A 17,917-nucleotide genomic window follows, 5' to 3' on the forward strand; every position below is an offset into this window, starting at 1 on the left:
CACAATCTGGTGGACCAATCACAGACCATTTCTTACATTTTTAAAACTACATTTCCTTGTAAAATTAGTTTAAAATCATCAGTCTTACACTCCACTCAACATCGCCATTGAAAATCTCGCTCTTTGCGATGTCCACCCTGTTCCAGGCCACCGCCAGTTTCAGCTCGTCCAAGAAGTCCTGAGCCTCCTGACTCTGACTTTTACAAGCTGAGGAGAAAAAACAGAGAAAAAAGACAATAAAGCACAATTACTGATAAAATAATGGATTAGCTGGTAATGCATGATGGAAATCTTATGTTATAAACATGCTCTGGTCCATACTATTGCATTACATTGTGTATATGTATATTTTTTTAAATAATAAAGAAAACACTAAATTATATATATATATATATATATATATATATATATATATATATATATATTATAAGTCTGTATTAATGTTGTACTAGGCAGCTGGAGGGGTATTCCTACCTTTAACCAGGGCTTTCAGTATAACAGTGTCCAGATCAGCTGTCTGCTCTGGATCGTGCACTGTCAGCAGGTGACCATTTTCCAGAATCTTCTGAATCTAAAAAGTCATGAAAATACAGTTAATTTTAGTGTATTTAGTCAATTTTGTGTCCCTAGTCAGTGGCATTATAGCAGGTGGCATTATAGACAGTGGGATTATAGACACTGGTGTTATAGTCTTTGGTGTTATTTTCACTGGTGTTATTATCACTGGCATTATAGTAATTGGTGTTATTGTAAATGGCGTTGTCGTAAATGCCGTTATCGTCACTGGCATTATAGTAATTGGCTTTATTGTAAATGGTGGTACCGTAACTATTATTATAGTCAATGGCATTATCAGCATTGGCATTACAGTAATTGGCGTTAACGTAAATGCTGTTACCGTAACTATCATTATAAACAGTGGCATTATAGTTACTGGCATTATAGTCAGTGGCATTATAGTCACTGGCGTTATCATCAGTGACATTATTGTCTGTGGCATTATAGTTACAGGGAATATAGTAATTGGCGTTATCGTAAATGGCGTTATCGTAAATGACGTTATTGTAAATGGCGTCACTGGCATTATCGTCAGTGACATTATAGTCACTGGCATTATAGTCACTGGGATTACAGTCACTGGGATTACAGTCAGTGGCATTATAGTCACTGGCGTAATCGTCACTGGCGTAATCGTCAGTGATGTTATAGTCTGTGTCATTGTAGTGACTGGGAATATAGTCACTGGCATTATCATCACTTACATTATCGTAACTGGCGTTATAGTTAGTAGCATTATCGTCATTGGCATTATAATAACTGGCATTATCGTCACTGGTGTTATCTTCATTGGAATTCCCGTCACTGGCATGTTTTTGTTATTGATGTCACTGTCACACAATGTTACTGTCACTGGCGTTTCCATTCTTTGGTAGCCAAAATATTTAAATAAATGCACAAAAGTTTTCAAAAATAATTAGCCTCTCATTTACGCATATACATACAGCCAATTAATTCCTTAATAAAAAAGAAAAGCATTTTAAAACAAAGACATTTCTGTAGAAGGACTGCAGTGATGTGTAAGTGACGTGCTGATTATATGATTATAAAGTTCAATATAAAGTTATTGGCTCACCACTTTGACCCAGGAAGTGATGTCAGTGCTGTGAAGGCCGGTGAACGTCTCCAGCAGCAGTTCTTGGACCATCTCTGTGTCCCAGCATCCTCTGTAAATTAACGTGACTAATATATCGGCCACGCCCCCTGAACCGGCCAGGAGCAGCCAGGGCGTCGCATTCTGGATGGTTTTATACATTCTCTATAAAAAACATATATTCAGAAACTACAGTAAAACAGTGAATCACTTTTATACAGAGAAAAATGGAATAAACAACCACCTATCTACTCTGACACTGACAAAATGTTGCATCAGTATGACCTGTATAGGTTGTGAGGTGTTATCTATTTTAAATTGTGATAAAATGTTTTAAAGATTTATATAAAACCTGCAATATCTTTGGTTCTCCATGAACAAGCAGACACAGGACCGGGATTTCAAAGCTGCCAGGTCCTGCAAAAATAGGAAAGAAAGATTTAGGTTGTAAAATATTTTTGCTCTCATGCAAAAACTTTACATCTCCATTTTTTCCACGTTCTACATGTTTTGGTTTATTTTTTTGCATAATGTGAATGTAGCAGCGGCTCTCAACATTACATTAAAATTAAATAATAAAAAGTACACCTTGAAACGTATCTAATCATTAATTAGTCATGGGTGTGGTTATTTTTTGGGCATAACATAAAATAAACCAATCAAAGTGTCATTTGCTCATCTATCCAACTTTGGTGGATTGCTATTGTAACGGTGCAGCTACCTGGACGTGTTCAACAAACTCTTCTCAGCAGAGGAAACTGAGCTGCTGGTTGACGCTGTGAAGGAGCTCCAGCAGCTCATTTACGGGAACAGCAATGTTATTTTATTTACTATTCTGTTTATTGTTGATGTAAAAGTTGGGTTTGTGCTGCTGTGTGTTCATGTGTGTGTAATAAGTGGGGGTGTACGCTCAGCTCGGCACAGCGCCTGTGTTACCGAGATAGCGATGAACGTCTGACTGTTGGCATCTGTCTAGGTTGTATTCAGTCAGTGGAGCTCCTGTGTTTTCTGTTACCAAGATAAACAAGATAAAACTCCAGAAATGTACCGCCATATCCGGTGCGCTGGAGAGAGATGTGCTTCAGGAGTTTGACTCTCATGTCTCCGGTGGCTCCGGACCGGTGTTGCTCCTCCTCCACCAGGATAAAATGGGAGTGATGGCAGTCCAGAGAGTACACAGAGCCGTGGGGGAGGTCCTCTGTGGGGTACGCTGCCGGCTGGTCAGGCTGTAGAGTCAGAAAATTATTATATATACAGCTCTGGAAAAAAATAAGAGAGCACTTAAAAATGATGAGTTTCTTTGATTTTAGCAAATTGAAAGCCTCTGGAATATAATCAAGAGGAAGATGGATGATCACAAACCATCAAACCACCAAACTGAACTGCTTGAATTTTTACACCAGGAGTAAAGCAGCATAAAGTTATCCAAAAGCAGTGTGTAAGACTGGTGGAGGAGAACATGATGCCAAGATGCATGAAAAAAAAAACTGTGATTAAAAACCAACCAGGGTTATTCCACCAAATATTGATTATTTCTGAACTCTTAAAACTTTATGAATATGAACTTGTTTTCTCGTTTTCTGTAAATAAATGCTCTAAATGAGAATATTTTTATTTGGAATTTGGGGGAAATGTTGTCTGTAGTTTATAGAATAAAACAACAATGTTCATTTTACTCAAACATAAACCTATAAATAGCAAAATCAGAGAAACTGATTCAGAAACTGAAGTGCCCGTCTAGTCTCTGTAGAGAGGAATTTTAATAGAATAGGACTGTCTGCAGGAAATTAAACCTATAGTAGATCTAGTAGAACATCTTTCCCGGTATTTTTCTCCATACAGTAAAGCAGGCAGTTATCTCTGTAATAAACACATTTATTAATAATACAATATTTAATCTGCTAACAGTCACAACCTTCGCGGTCAGCAGCATCTCCTTGTTGTGGATCATGGTCCAGGGCGCAATGCCGATGGCCACCACGCGGACCTTCGAGGAGGTGCTGGCCAGGGAGTGGTCTCTAACAGCCTGGCCCAGGTGCTTAGTGATGCCAAACTGGAGCCCATTGGTCAGGATCCAAGCTCCTGTAGATATAAAGGGTCAAAAGTCAAAGATATTAAAGACACACCAGTTAGTTTAAAGCAGCAGTCCATGATATTTCTTCTTTTACACTGAAAGAAGTGGTGTTTCTGAACAGGAAGGGGCTAGAAAATTATTATTAATGGAACCAGTGACCTGACACCACCATCCCTGTAATTAGGGATGCATGATGATATTATAAATTATATTGGTATCAACTTTGGATGATTTCAAACTGATATTTGAATTTATTTGTCAGAAAAGGACCAAGAAACACTGGCCACACTACTACAATTAACCATCAATGGCCTCAATACTTTAAAATCCATTGATTTAAGCTAATTGTAATGTATTTTTATTCGTTTCAAAGTTATTAAGTTATGTTATCTAGCTACTTTTGTTACGTTAGCTCGATAATAAGCTAACTAACTAAGAACAACGTTAGCTAACATACCTAACTAACTAGAATCTATAGCAAATAGCTAAAAACCCACTTTTGGCTTCATTTTAGCTCCGTTTTGAGTTTTGGAATAATAGAAAACCTTGAAATCAGGGTTTTTACTATTGTTTTATTATTTTCTGTGCATCCCAAAACACAACAGCTTTTAAGTGTGACCTAAATGTTGTCTGGTAGATTTGTTGGATGCAGTTGATCTCTACTGTTCAGCGAATAGCTAAGAAAACAGAGGGGTATTTATACTAAAATTGACCAGGTGTGAGCAATCAGATGCTGGGGGAGCTTGAACACCATAGCATCACGTGATCAGCAGAGTGAGGAAGGTCCAGTGTAAGTGCATGCTGGGAATTGGAGTCTTTGTAGTGAAAATCTGAGTTTAGAGCAGGCAGACTGACAATGTCAGGACTGACACCAGTGGCCTCAATATTCAGTACTAATTCATTGATTTAGGCTAATTTTAATGTATTTTTATTTCGTTTCAAAGTTATAAAGTAATGTTATCTAGCTACCTTTGTTACGTTAGCTAGATAATATGCTAACTAACTACGAGCAACCGTAGCTAACATAGTTAACTCGCTAAAATCTATAACAAATAGGTAAATTGACCAGCTAAAGTAATGTATGTGGGAATTGAATACTATTTTTACTGGGCACCTAAAACTCCTGCCTGTTGCTTTAAGCCACTTTTGAAATCTTTTTAGCTCTGTTTTGAGTTTTTTAATCATGTAAAACCTTGAAATCAGGGTTATTTTATTATTATCTGTGCATCTCACCACACTACAGCATTTTGGCATTTTGATATTGCCAGCTTGTGGGTGTGGCCTAAATGTGCTCTGTCTCTATTTATATATATTTATTCTAAAAGCAGAGCGTTCTGGTAGGTTTGTTGAATGCAGTTGCTCTCTACGGTTTGACAGTATTTCATAAATAAACGAAAATAATTTTACACAGCAATTTATGTACATAAAGCTGCATTAAAAGTACTCTTCCACATATGCTGTGCAATTACACACTCTCACCAGAGAGGGCTCCAAATCCCCAAATCCTAAACAAAAAAAAAAAAACATTAAAAACGCTACAGATTCTCTTACCTGTACTCTGGGTCGCTCTCACTAAGCCTTTCCTCACTGTGTCTCTGAGCCAGGGCTTCATCTGGTCCAGTTCATCACCGCCCACTAGCGCCACCACCAGGTGAGGCGGGGACAGACCCCACTGCTCCGTCAGCAGCTGGTAGATCAGGACCGGGTCCGTCATACTGGAAACCCTGGCAAACTGGACTGACCAATAGAGCGATGAGCACAAGCAGAGGTGTGAAGTAATGAACTACAAATACTCCGTTACTTTACTTAAGTATAAATGTAGGTTTTCTCTACTTTACTGGAGTAATTATTTTTACATTTTCACACAATTATCTGAACTTTCTACTCCTTACATTTTAATAAAAACAGCCTCGTTACTCCTGTTTCATTTCAGCTGGTTTTCATTCCGGCTTCTCATCGTTTAATAAAACCCCTATCCAGATAAATCTCTCCATCCAGATAGAGTGAATCTGATTCTGATTGGATGTAGAGAAGTATAAACATGTACCATTCCGACTCCCTATTGGTTTATACTGTGATCCATTACACTCCCACACTCCAGACTCCAGACTCAAGAGAACTCCAGATAAACTCCAGCCCAACTAAGCTTCTTTAATAAATTTACATTCTACTAAAATACATTCATTTACAATCAGCATATATGCAGCTGAAACATAAAGTCTAATCCATCTCAAATTATATTATCAACATTAACATTTTAATATTTTAACATTATAGTCATTATGGCTTTTAGAAAAATGTGTTTGGCTTTATTTTTCCCTTTACATTACTTTTACTGGCACTTTTAGTCCTTAATAAAGGATTTATAAATAGCTTATAAAGGAGTTCATTAATGGTTACTTATTTGGTTATAAAGCATTAATAAGCAGTTACAACAAATGAATAGGAAGGGCAACAGTAGAAATAGAGATTGCACGTTCATTTATATTGTTAAACCTCAGATCCTGCTAGATTCTTATCCTACTTTGTCTGTTCCATCAGTTATTTTTAACATTTATTAATAACTTACTATTTATTTAACTATAATAACACATTAAAGGAATATTATTTTATTACACATGTTAAAAAGTCATTGTCACTGTTGTTCTTTCTATTTATGTGTTGTAAGTGCTTATTAATATTTATAAAGTGTTTACAATTTCATTTTTAACCATTAATAAGCTCCTTTATAAACGATATGTTTTAAACCCTGTAAAGGGGATTTAAAAGGGGTTTTACTTTTCTATTCTTTAGAAATTAAAGTCTCAAAGTCTCAACTCAAGCTTTTTACTCTTTAAAGGAGAACTCCGGTGTAAAATAACATAGACATATATATACAGTACATATACATAGACTCCGCACACCCTTCCTCCTGGTGCTGACTGCTATGCTATGCGGAGTCTATATATATATATATATATATATATATGTCTATGTTATTATCAGTACAGTAATGGTGGTGCTCGGAGCTGAAGCTAGTAGTATTATAGGATGTATACAGTGTTTTTTAATAAGCTTCTCCTGCACTTTTTTAAGTTAGTAATGCCTCGTTTTAAATGTCAGGGCTCTCCGGATTCTAGTAAGGAGGTGTGGAGCAACTTTGAGCAGGATAACGGTGTAAAAAGTGATTGATCAGGGTAAATTATGCCCCATGTCACCCCCAAATTTCTGGATCTCTAAACGCTGTGGAAGAACGGAGGTGTGCTATTCATCAAAGATAAGAACTTTTTATCATGTTTTACTACTTAAGTAGTTTTACTTTAGGTACAAGTGTAAAAACACTGGTTTTAAAACTACTTTTATAAGTACAAAAGTAAAAGGGAACCACTTTTAACATTATTCAACTCCTCACACTAATCCTTCTCGAAGACAAAATAACAATGAAAAAAAGCCAAAATGATAATATTAGTAATGTAGATATAGATAATAATGTAGATATAAATAATGTAGTATACCTTCCCCCTGGTTCTGCTGGACCCAATGAAGTCAATGTCCCCCAGACGTCCTCCGGTCCAGTGGGCTTTCTCATGTCCTTGCTGAACTTTCTGATGCACAGCTTGAGCTACGGATTCATCCTCCACTGAATAACACTGGCAACCCAGTAGAGTACTGGATACAGAAAGCATATAAACACAGAGTAAATTACTACAATAAAACATAGAAGGTTGTATGAAGATTTCCTAAAAGGGATTAAGCTAAGACATACTGTATGTAGGATTGAGACAAAGAATCAAAAGAGAAGCTTTAATTTCTTACATTTACACATACAGCTCTGGAGAAAAAGGAAGAGAGCACTACAGTTTCTGAATCAGTTTCTCTGATTTTGCTATTTATAGGTTTATGTTTGAGTAAAATGAACATTGTTGTTTTATTCTATAAACTACAGACAACATTTCTCCCAAATTCCAAATAAAAATATTCTCATTTAGAGCATTTATTTACAGAAAATGAGAAATGACTGAAATAACAAAAAAGATGCAGAACTTTCAGACCTCAAATAATGCAAAGAAAACAAGTTCATATTCATAAAGTTTTAAGAGTTCAGAAATAATCAATATTTGGTGGAATAACCCTGGTTGGTTTTTAATCACAGTTTTCTTCATGCATCTTGGCATCATGTTCTCCTCCACCAGTCTTACACACTGCTTTTGGATAACTTTATGCTGCTTTACTCCTGGTGTAAAAGTTCAAGCAGTTCAGTTTGGTGGTTTGATGGTTTGTGATCATCCATCTTCCTCTTGATTATATTACAGAGGTTTTTAATTTGGTAAAATATTTTTTTACACCTTTTAGTTAAGTAAATGTACTGGATCAAATTTGCAGTTACATGATTCCAATAATTGGTTTCAATTGAACCATAAACTTATATGATTTGTATTATTGGGCATATCCTCTTTTTTTTCTTCTTCAGATTTTGGCATTTCCATATATTTGGTTGAGGTTAATCTTCGTTTTCTCAGTCCTAAACTCCCTTAGTCTTCTGATTCTTTGGTGTTTAGTAGGAACATCTTCACTCTCACTCTGTAAAAGATAAAAACGACCCCATTCTTACCCTTCTTCTGACTCCAGCACCTCCTCCCCACACTTCGCACATCTCCTACCCTGGTGTATTGCTACCTATGTAAAAACACACAGTACATCAATCAATATTTTAATTTATGTATTTTACTACATTGTAGGAAAATAAACAAATAATAAGGTGATGTAATTTATTTATACCACTGTAGACTATATGATAAAGCTGATTGGTCCTTGCTAGGTGCATGAAGAGAATCTCGTTGTCTATTTTTTTTATTTATAAACCACTTTATGGACATTTGCCTGCTTATATCTCTTATTTAATCTCATTTAATAACAGTAATTATCATTATCATCATCATAGACTCGCTCCAGTGGCTGGGTCACCTGTCAGGTACAGAGAGTTTTTAGTGAACTGGGAGAATTTGCTTTTAGCTACAGAGAACTCACTGGGATCACTGAATGATTTTAAATTCAGAAATTAGTTTTTTAATGGTTTAATTTATTTATTTTATTTATTTCTTCAGTTAGTGTTTTTAATTCTTATGTTTTTTATTTTGTTCCCTAAGAATTTCTTATGATTCATCATCATTTTACTTTACTTTTACTATAATGATTATCTTTTTTAATATTTAATATTTTATAAATTCTTTACTTTTTATGTGTTAATTTTTTATGTTTTGGAAATTTCCTTTTTCTCATTAACAACATTAAATGAGAAGAGGTCCTAGATTCTGACTGGTGCTGTTTAATTGCAATTCATGTCAGTCATAAATGGAGTCACTTAATACAGAAAGGAAAACTCTGAGCTCTTCATGCAAAGCAGGTTAAATTTCCATTTTGGTTCTTTGCACATGCAAACGCTGCCTTTCCCCTCCTGACCCACAGGTCACTCCTCACAGATCATTTGTTTTTTACCTGAAGGAGGAAAACCAGTGATCAGAGGAGCTTCAGAAAGACGTAAAGGTGAAGACTCTGGAGTTTCTCTACATCTCACCTTCATTACTTCCTGGTTTCTACACCCATTATCCATTATTTATTCAGCTCTACTGTTCATATATTTCACTCTGTAGTTGTATAATAATTACAGACTGTAATTGTGTTTGTGTTTCTTTGTATATTTTATTTTTATCCTCCTTATTTTTACCCTGTTCTTCAATACTCACAACCCACAGGATAGAAAACCACCACAGAGCAGCTATTATTATTATTATTATTATTATTATTATTATTATTATTATTATTATTAGGGAGATGAGAAGTGAGAAGTAAAGGTACACATAGAGGTACAGGTAGAGGTACAGGTTTATGTGGAGGTACAGGTGGAGCTGAAGGTACAGGTATAGGTACAGATCCAGCTATAGGTACAGGTAGAGGTATACATGGAGGTATATGTATAGGTATACATGGATGTACAGGTAGAGATATAGGTACAGCTATAGGTGGATGTACAGGTAGAGATATAGGCACAGCTATAGGTGGAGGTATATGTACAGGTATACATGAAAGTAAGATAGAGATAGAGGCACAGCTATAGGTGGAGGTAAAGGTAAAGGCACAGCTATAGGTGGAGGTATATGTACAGGTATACATGAAAGTACAGGTAGAGATATAGGTACAGCTATAGGTGGAGGTAAAGGTAAAGGCACAGCTGTAGGTGGAGGTATATGTACAGGTATACATGAAAGTAAGATAGAGATAGAGGCACAGCTATAGGTGGAGGTACAGGTAAAGGTACAGCTATAGGTGGAGGTATATGTACAGGTATACATGAAAGTACAGGTAGAGATATAGGTACAGCTATAGGTGGAGGTAAAGGTAAAGGCACAGCTATAGGTGGAGGTATATGTACAGGTATACATGAAAGTAAGATAGAGATAGAGGCACAGCTATAGGTGGAGGTACAGGTAAAGGTACAGCTATAGGTGGAGGTATATGTACAGGTATACATGAAAGTACAGGTAGAGATATAGGTACAGCTATAGGTGGAGGTAAAGGTAAAGGCACAGCTATAGGTGGAGGTATATGTACAGGTATACATGAAAGTACAGGTAGAGATATAGGTACAGCTATAGGTGGAGGTAAAGGTAAAGGCACAGCTATAGGTGGAGGTATATGTACAGGTATACATGAAAGTACAGGTAGAGATATAGGTACAGCTATAGGTGCAGGTACAGGTAGAGGTACAGCTATAGGTGGAGGTATATGTACAGGTATACATGGAAGTACAGGTAGAGATATAGGTACAGCTATAGGTGGAGCTATACATGGAGGTAAAATTATAGATATAGGTACAGGTGGAGGAACAGGTACAGATCCAGCAATAGGTACAGGTATACATGGAGGTATAGCTATAGGTGGAGGAGTAGGTAGAGATAAAGGTTTCAGATTGAGAGCTATTGATTGAGGTATAGGTACAAGTAGAGATACAGCTATAGGTGTAGGCATAGGTATAATAAGTACAGGTATAAGTATACAGTATGTGATACAGCTATAGATATAGATACAGATATAAGTGTAGGTACAGCTATAGGTTCAGGTATATATGGAGGAACAGGTAGAGATACAGCTGGAGGTGGCGGTACAGCTATAGGTGGACGTATAGATATAGGTACAGGTATACATGGAAGTACAGGTAGAGGCACAGCTATAGGTGTAGGCATAGGTATAGGTACAAGTATACAGTATGTGATACAGCTATAGGTATAGATATAAGTGTAAGTACAGATAGAGGTACAGCTATAGGTACAGGTATAGGTGTAGTTACATGTACAGGTGGAGGTGAGGATTTGACTAGGTGCTGTGGCGGGATGTGTGAGCGAGACTTCATACACCATATAGCATGCAAATATATATATTTGCATAAGGGATGGGGTGGATTATTGCGATAGACTGCAGAGAGATAAACTATAAACCACAGAGCTTTTAAACCAGTTAATTATTTTACCTAGAAAGAGTCTGTTTAAGAATATTTCATCACATGTCTCACCTTACAATAAGAATACATTAATTAACATTAATTAATGTATTAACTAATACAATTAACACTAGTTAAAACATTATTAATCATCACATTTCAAACTATTTTTCAATGCACTATTATTTACTATTAACATTAACATTTAACATTCTATAGCAATAAAATTAAGTACTTTTTAATTAATTTTTAATTACAATGACTCTTATTGTAAAGTGTTGCTGTAATGTCTTATAAATGTAATGACCATTAACATGATTTTATTTTATTTTTAGCCTAAAACCACTAAAACATCAAATTAAACCAGCAATACAGCAATAAGGTTGAGCTACTGTGAAGTTAATACATTAACATACATAAATCATTCAAATAATGAAAAATGTTACAACACTGTTTAATGTTAAATAGTTGTAAAAAGTTTAACAAAATACTCATAAATCAGTGTTTAATCTGTAATTAATGTAAGGTCTATAAAAGTTGATATGTACCAGTTTAACCAGTTTTGACCATAAAACTCTGGATAAAAACATTTATATTTAATATTGAGATGATAAGATGATTAAGGATCAGTAATCCTACCAGAGGAGTGTCCTGAAGCTCAGGCATCTCGCTGCTCCTGCTCCTGCCGTGTTCCAGCTCTGACCTGAACTCAGTGCTGGACAGGTGTTCTCAGCAGGTAAACCAGGAAGTGAAGCTCAGGTGTGCTCCTACCTGAACAACCACTGGCCAGCCTTAGACCAGCTGCTGCAGGACCAGCTCCACTTACCCAACCTCGTCACCCTTAACCCTGTTACACTCAGCCCTGTAACATTCAAATCCATCAAAATCAACTACGTCACAATCAACCTCATCGCGTTCAACTCTGTCAAACTCAATCCGTCACACTTAACCCCATCACACTGAACTCTGTCATATTTTACCCCGTCACACTTGGCTCCATCACTCGCAACAACTTCAAACACAACCCCATTACATTTAACCCTGTCACACTCAATCCTGTCACAAAAAACCTTGTCTCATTCAACCCTGTGACATTCAACCCTGTCGCTCTCACCTTTACATTCATCCCGTCACACTCAACCCTATCACACTCACTCCCGTCACACTCAACCCTATCACACTCACTCCTGTCAAGCTCAACCCTGTCACACTAAACCCCATCACACTCAACCCTGTCACACTAAACCCCAACACACTCAACCCTGTCACACTAAACCCCATCACACTCAACCCTGTCACACTAAACCCCAACACACTCAACCCTGTCACATTTAACCCTGTCAAACTCAAACCTGTCATGATTAACCTCGTCTCATTCAACCCTATGACACTCAACCCTGTATTTTTCTGGTAAAAATATTTAAAAACATTGTGTTTTTTGTTTGATTTTTACAATACACTTTTACTATATACTATTTTTTTAATACTAAAATGACTATGCTGTTTTTGATTTAAGTTTTTTTTTTTAATGGGCTGAGCTACTGTAGCTCACCTGTTCTCGGTCAACATCCCCCCCCCCCCCCCCAGCTACCCACCCAGCAGCCACCTGCCCCAGTGCTTTGTTCTGAAAGAGTCGCTATTGTACAGATTTTACATCTTTATTGTCTGAATCTTTCCTGCATGACGACCTTCATAAACCTCCAGCTCTCAAACACTTTAAAGCAGCAGTCTGTAAGATTTATGGATTTGGAGAGGGTGTAATTACACAGAACCAGCGCACCTTCAATGGAGGTTAATATAAATAAATTTTTAGTGTATTGTTTTGTCGTTTTTTTATAAATGAAACACTGTATACAAAAATATAGATAGCAATTATACAAGACCACTCTGCTTTACTCTGTTTTAACCTGATCAATGCAGTCAAGCAATTATAAATTGAAGACCGGAAAAAAAATAAAGTATTTAATCAGGATAACTTAAAATAAAAACTTCATAAAAAAACGATAACAATTAAATGGCAAAAGAATTGGAAAAACAAATAAACAGTTAACATGATGGACATGCTAAAATTTAGAGCAGCCAAATAAAGAGATAAATAATTAAAATAAAAAAATTAAAATAAAAACATACAAAGACACAAAAAATAAAGTAGCTTACAATAACACTAAGATTATTAAGAAAGTAATTGGTCGAAAATAAATTTAAAAGGTAAAACATAAAATAAATACAAGGAGGAAAGAAATAAAATACATTTAAAAAGTAAAAGGCCAAATGGTAAAAAATAAAATAAATAAAAGGAGAATATAAATAAAATAAATAAAAAAGGTAGAAGGCCAAAAGATAACACATTAAATAAATAGGTCTAATTAACACAGCATATACAACCAACATCACAAGCACACATTAAAACAAAAACACAAACACACAAAAACAATCAGAAAAAAAATAATAGTGGGGCTTACATAAAATTGAAGAGCTTCAAAATATTGATGAATTTGTGTGATTTTTTTTTTTTATTATTTGTCGAAAATTAGTCAGTTTGTGTATATAATTAACTTAAAAGTCTGAATAAACAAAAGTTTAGAATAATGGTATCTTTTTTTTTAGCAAATTTAGTTTTGTGTGTATAAAATGTACCTACAATTACATTAAAAAAACATAGACAAATACATTTTATTATACAAATGCTTTAAATATTTATTTATTAAAATTATAATAATATTTAATATTAATAACATTAATTTTGTAATACTTTTAATAAATAAATATTTAAAGTCCAGATAACCACACTGCACAGAACCAATGTTTTTTCTCCTTTTTTACTGGTATTATTATTATTTACAATACATTTCTTCTTGTAGTGCAGTGATTTATACACACCGGCCTCAAAGTCACAACGCCCGGATTTGTAGGACTTTTATTTTGACAACTAGTTACCAGCTGTAACGCCATTGGCCCCTGAGCTGGAGTTCTACGCTGTGATTGGCTGCTCGGCTGAGCTCCGGGGTCTGCAGGGTCTTCAGTGCAGAAACAACAGCAGAGTGATACAGATATGTTTATTGGATTTAATCAGATACAGGTAAGTTAATCATTCTGATCGATTGATTTAGCATTTCCTATTAGCTTCTTAGCTTTAGATAGATGTTTTCTGCTGTTTAAAATGAAGATTATCAGTGTAAAAGCCTTTTCCAACAAAAGCAACACTCTCATAATAAAGCTAATGCTAATGCTAACATGTAAAATATATTTTCAGGTGAGGTTCTGTTTGTTTTTATGATCATGCTGAATGTATTCTATAGTTAGCTTATTTCACTTTATTTTATTTCACTTTCCTTTATAATTCTACACTAATGTGGGCTAATGCTAACAATACATTCATTCAATGTTTTGAATTAGCCAGGTTAGCTTCCAGACTTCCAGGCAGGATTAATGTGATCTCCTAATCAAATTTGACACATGCACGAGTTCAAGAACATCTATGATTTAGATGTAAATTTGATGCATTGCAATATTGATAATTTTAGGTGAGTGATTGTCTCCCAATGTCTCCAAGTCCTGCTGGAAAATGAAATCTGCATCTCCATAAAAGTTGTCAGCAGAGCACTGTGTTAGTATCAACAACCAATAGTAGTAACACGCTTACTAAAGACTTGAGATAATGTGAGCAGGTTTGATGGACATTTCCACCTGTTTTCTGTGTTGTTACACTGTTTAGAAATGTGTGCCATAATTATTAAAAGACTTAACAGTTTGCTGTTAATGTTAAAGGTCTACTTCCGCTAAAATCCGCTTTTTCTCTGAGTTGTTTGTGATGCTGCACATGATGAAACTCTTCCTCAACTTCCATTCTCTGCAGCTGCTAGTAAAAGAAAATATTCAGAAAAAACGAGTCGATCAGGAAAAGCACCGTCTCTACATCAACCCGTAAAATTAGTATTCATGGCCCCGCCCACCTCGGCTCGGGACCGCCCACAGGCAGAGATGAAGCCGGGCGGCGACACCGTCTCGTCAGATAGGAGGAGCTAACAGCACTAGAAACAGCATACAGTTCATTCCTGTGTTATTTGTGCGAATAACACATCAGTGTTTATTTGCTTTACCCAGTAATCCAGAGCTAAGGATTAAATGTTTCTGTTTACACTAGTTAAAAGTAAAAATCCACTCCTCTCTGCTGCTCTGTTGATGCTCAGGGTGGGGTTTTACTTTCTGAACCTGGACTAACCACCTCTGTGTGTAACTATAGGTTTAAATAGGATCTCCGGTGGATTTGTCGGTTTACAGAGACTTTAAGACTAGGTCAGTGGCTGAACTGCACTTAGCAGGGCATTATTACACATGTTGTAAATTAACATATGATGTTACATTTGACACATCACACTCCTCCACCGGACTAAAGCAGTGTTATACTGGATCACTGTGGCACTCATACTAGAGACCACAACTAGACATTTTAAAATTAATCTGTTAAGTGCCCAGGTGTGTTAACCCAGATGTTAAAAGCCTAAACATTTGCTCATTTATTAAAAGAATTGTTATAATTCTGAATCAAATAATATGTTTTATTTTTGCTTGTTCCACATTTTGCATAGAGCTGAGTTTTTCTTTTTTTGTTTTTCCAGACTTGAATTCCGAATTTTTTTACTTTCCTACCTGGTTAAAAATGAAGGTGGAGAACGAGGGGAAGAACACAGAGATGGAGAATAAGGTGAGGAACATGGAGGTGGAGAACGAGGGGAAAAACAGGGAGATGGAGAACGAGGGGAAGAACAAGGAGATGGAGAATGAGGGAAAGAACATGGAGGTGGAGAACGAGGGGAAGAGCATAAGAATGGAGAACGAGCAAAAGAACATGAAGATGGAGAATGAGGGAAAGAACATAGAGATGGAGAACAAGAGAAAAGAGATGGAGATGAAGAACGAGGAAAATAACAAGGAGATGGAGAACGAGGGGAAGAACATGGAGGTGGAGAACGAGGGGAAAAACAGGGAGATGGAGAACGAGGAAAATAACAAGGAGATGGAGAACGAGGGGAAGAACATGGAGATGGAGACCGAGGAGAAGAACATGGCATCTGAAGATCTCTCCAGTGATCAGCAATCATCCTCTTCTACATCTTTTGATCAAATTCTGGAAAATTTAGACGGTCATAAATCTCACCTCTGTTTAGACTGTGGGAAAACTTTTTCTTCAGGTGGTAATCTCAAAAAACACAAAATTATTCACACTGGAGAGAGACCGTATAACTGTTTAGACTGCGGGAAGAATTTTAACTGCCAGGCTACACTAAAACTACATCAGCGCATTCACACTGGAGAGAAACCGTATTACTGCTCAGACTGTGGGAACAGTTTCAGTACTCAGAGTAATCTGCATCGACACCTGCGCACTCACACTGGAGAGAAACCGTTTCAGTGTTCAGACTGTGGGAAGAGTTTTACGCGTCAGAACAGTCTCAAAGAACACCAGAACATTCACTCTGGAGAGAAACCGTATAACTGCCCAGAGTGTGGACAGAGTTTTTCTCACGAAAGAAATCTACACCAACATCTGCGCATTCACACTGGAGAGAAACCGTTTCAGTGCTCAGATTGTGGTAAAAGTTTCTCTCAGTTGTGTAATCTCCAACAACACCAGCGCGTTCACACTGGAGAGAAACCGTATCACTGCTCAGAGTGTGGGAAAAGTTTCAATCGTCAAAATACTCTACATCAACACCAGCTCGTTCACACCGGAGAGAAACCATTCGACTGCCCAGAGTGTGGGAAGAGTTTTAACAAACAGAATAATCTACAACAGCATCTGCGCATTCACACTGGAGAGAAACCGTATCACTGCTCAGAATGTGGAAAGAGTTTTACGAAACAGAAAAATCTACAACTACACCAGCGCATTCACGCTGAGGAAAAACTCTAACCCTGTTCAGACTGTGTAAAAAAAGATTACTCATACCCACTCATTAGGACCCAACGCCTCTTTTGTTGAGCTCCTGCTGATGCTGTAGCATTGCCGAGTTGCATCATAGCGCGCTAACGCTCGAAGTAAAGCGTAGCGACTCGGTTCTGATACATCAGCTCACAGACGCAGCCTTGTGCTGATTCACATCACCATCCATCATTATAGGAGTGATGAGGGGATAATGAGAAGAGCGCCATCTACTGTACCCAACCAGAGAGAGAGCAAGGACAGTTGTGCTCTCTCAGGGCTCTGGCAGTAGATGGCAAGCTGCATGACTGGGATTCGAACTGGTGATTTCCTGATCATAGTTGCAGTGCTTTAGGCTGCTGGACCACTCGGAGCCCCCCATAATCGGGGTAATCTGACAGAAAACTGTCATGTTCAATAATTGTTCCTGTGTTTTTGCGTCCCAAAAAACTCTGGAACTTTTTTGTTTGAAATAAACAAAACTATCAAAACTATCTTTTTTTAACTAATTTCTTTAGTGTATCACTACAGATAGAATAAAACTAGGCTTTTATTGTGTAAATCTTTCACACCTAAAACTATCCCAGGCCCAAGGGTTTACAATGGGTGGTTACAATGGTTTTAATATAATATAATATAATGGTTATAATATAGTTGGAAACAGTCAAGCGGGAATTCAATCTTTATCTAAAGTGGCCTTGTTTTTAAATAGTATTTTTTTAAATGTGTATGGGGGATGTGTTTGTGGTGAAAGTATTTATATGGATTAATTGTTAGATAAAAAATATGAATAAA

At 36.6% G+C, this 17,917-nt stretch overlaps 2 protein-coding genes across 6 annotated transcripts in view; one reads left to right on the top strand and one right to left on the bottom strand.

The window, feature by feature from the left end:
• trpm5 (transient receptor potential cation channel, subfamily M, member 5) overlaps window positions 1-12,330 on the bottom strand; it is a 31,890-nt gene extending 19,560 nt beyond the window's left edge. Inside the window, exons 1-10 of the mRNA XM_022665276.2 lie at window positions 11,839-12,330; window positions 8,317-8,381; window positions 7,220-7,373; window positions 5,277-5,457; window positions 3,567-3,733; window positions 2,700-2,877; window positions 2,004-2,068; window positions 1,634-1,816; window positions 475-571; window positions 89-207 (exon numbers count right to left, since the gene is read on the bottom strand). Coding sequence (XP_022520997.2) covers window positions 89-207; window positions 475-571; window positions 1,634-1,816; window positions 2,004-2,068; window positions 2,700-2,877; window positions 3,567-3,733; window positions 5,277-5,457; window positions 7,220-7,373; window positions 8,317-8,381; window positions 11,839-11,865 — 1,236 coding nt within the window. The 5' untranslated portion in view covers window positions 11,866-12,330. The remainder of the gene's footprint in view (window positions 1-88; window positions 208-474; window positions 572-1,633; window positions 1,817-2,003; window positions 2,069-2,699; window positions 2,878-3,566; window positions 3,734-5,276; window positions 5,458-7,219; window positions 7,374-8,316; window positions 8,382-11,838) is intronic.
• Window positions 12,331-14,172: 1,842 nt separating this feature from the next.
• Window positions 14,173-17,616, top strand: LOC111188231 (zinc finger protein 239). 5 transcript variants are annotated; one of them, XM_049470994.1, is made up of 3 exons: window positions 14,173-14,278; window positions 15,819-16,162; window positions 16,217-17,616. In XM_049470994.1, exons 2-3 carry the CDS (start codon window positions 15,860-15,862, stop codon window positions 17,111-17,113), a joined length of 1,200 nt encoding a protein of 399 aa, XP_049326951.1. In that variant the 5' UTR covers window positions 14,173-14,278; window positions 15,819-15,859; the 3' UTR covers window positions 17,114-17,616. The 5 variants fall into 5 exon arrangements, with proteins under 5 accessions (XP_049326951.1, XP_049326952.1, XP_049326953.1 ...); XM_049470995.1 differs by having other exon boundaries at window positions 16,244-17,616; XM_049470996.1 differs by having other exon boundaries at window positions 15,819-15,919; window positions 16,082-17,616.
• Window positions 17,617-17,917: the final 301 nt, after the last annotated feature.

Source organism: Astyanax mexicanus, chromosome 23 (assembly GCF_023375975.1).
Source record: "Astyanax mexicanus isolate ESR-SI-001 chromosome 23, AstMex3_surface, whole genome shotgun sequence".
NCBI classification, from domain to species: Eukaryota; Metazoa; Chordata; class Actinopteri; order Characiformes; family Acestrorhamphidae; genus Astyanax; species Astyanax mexicanus.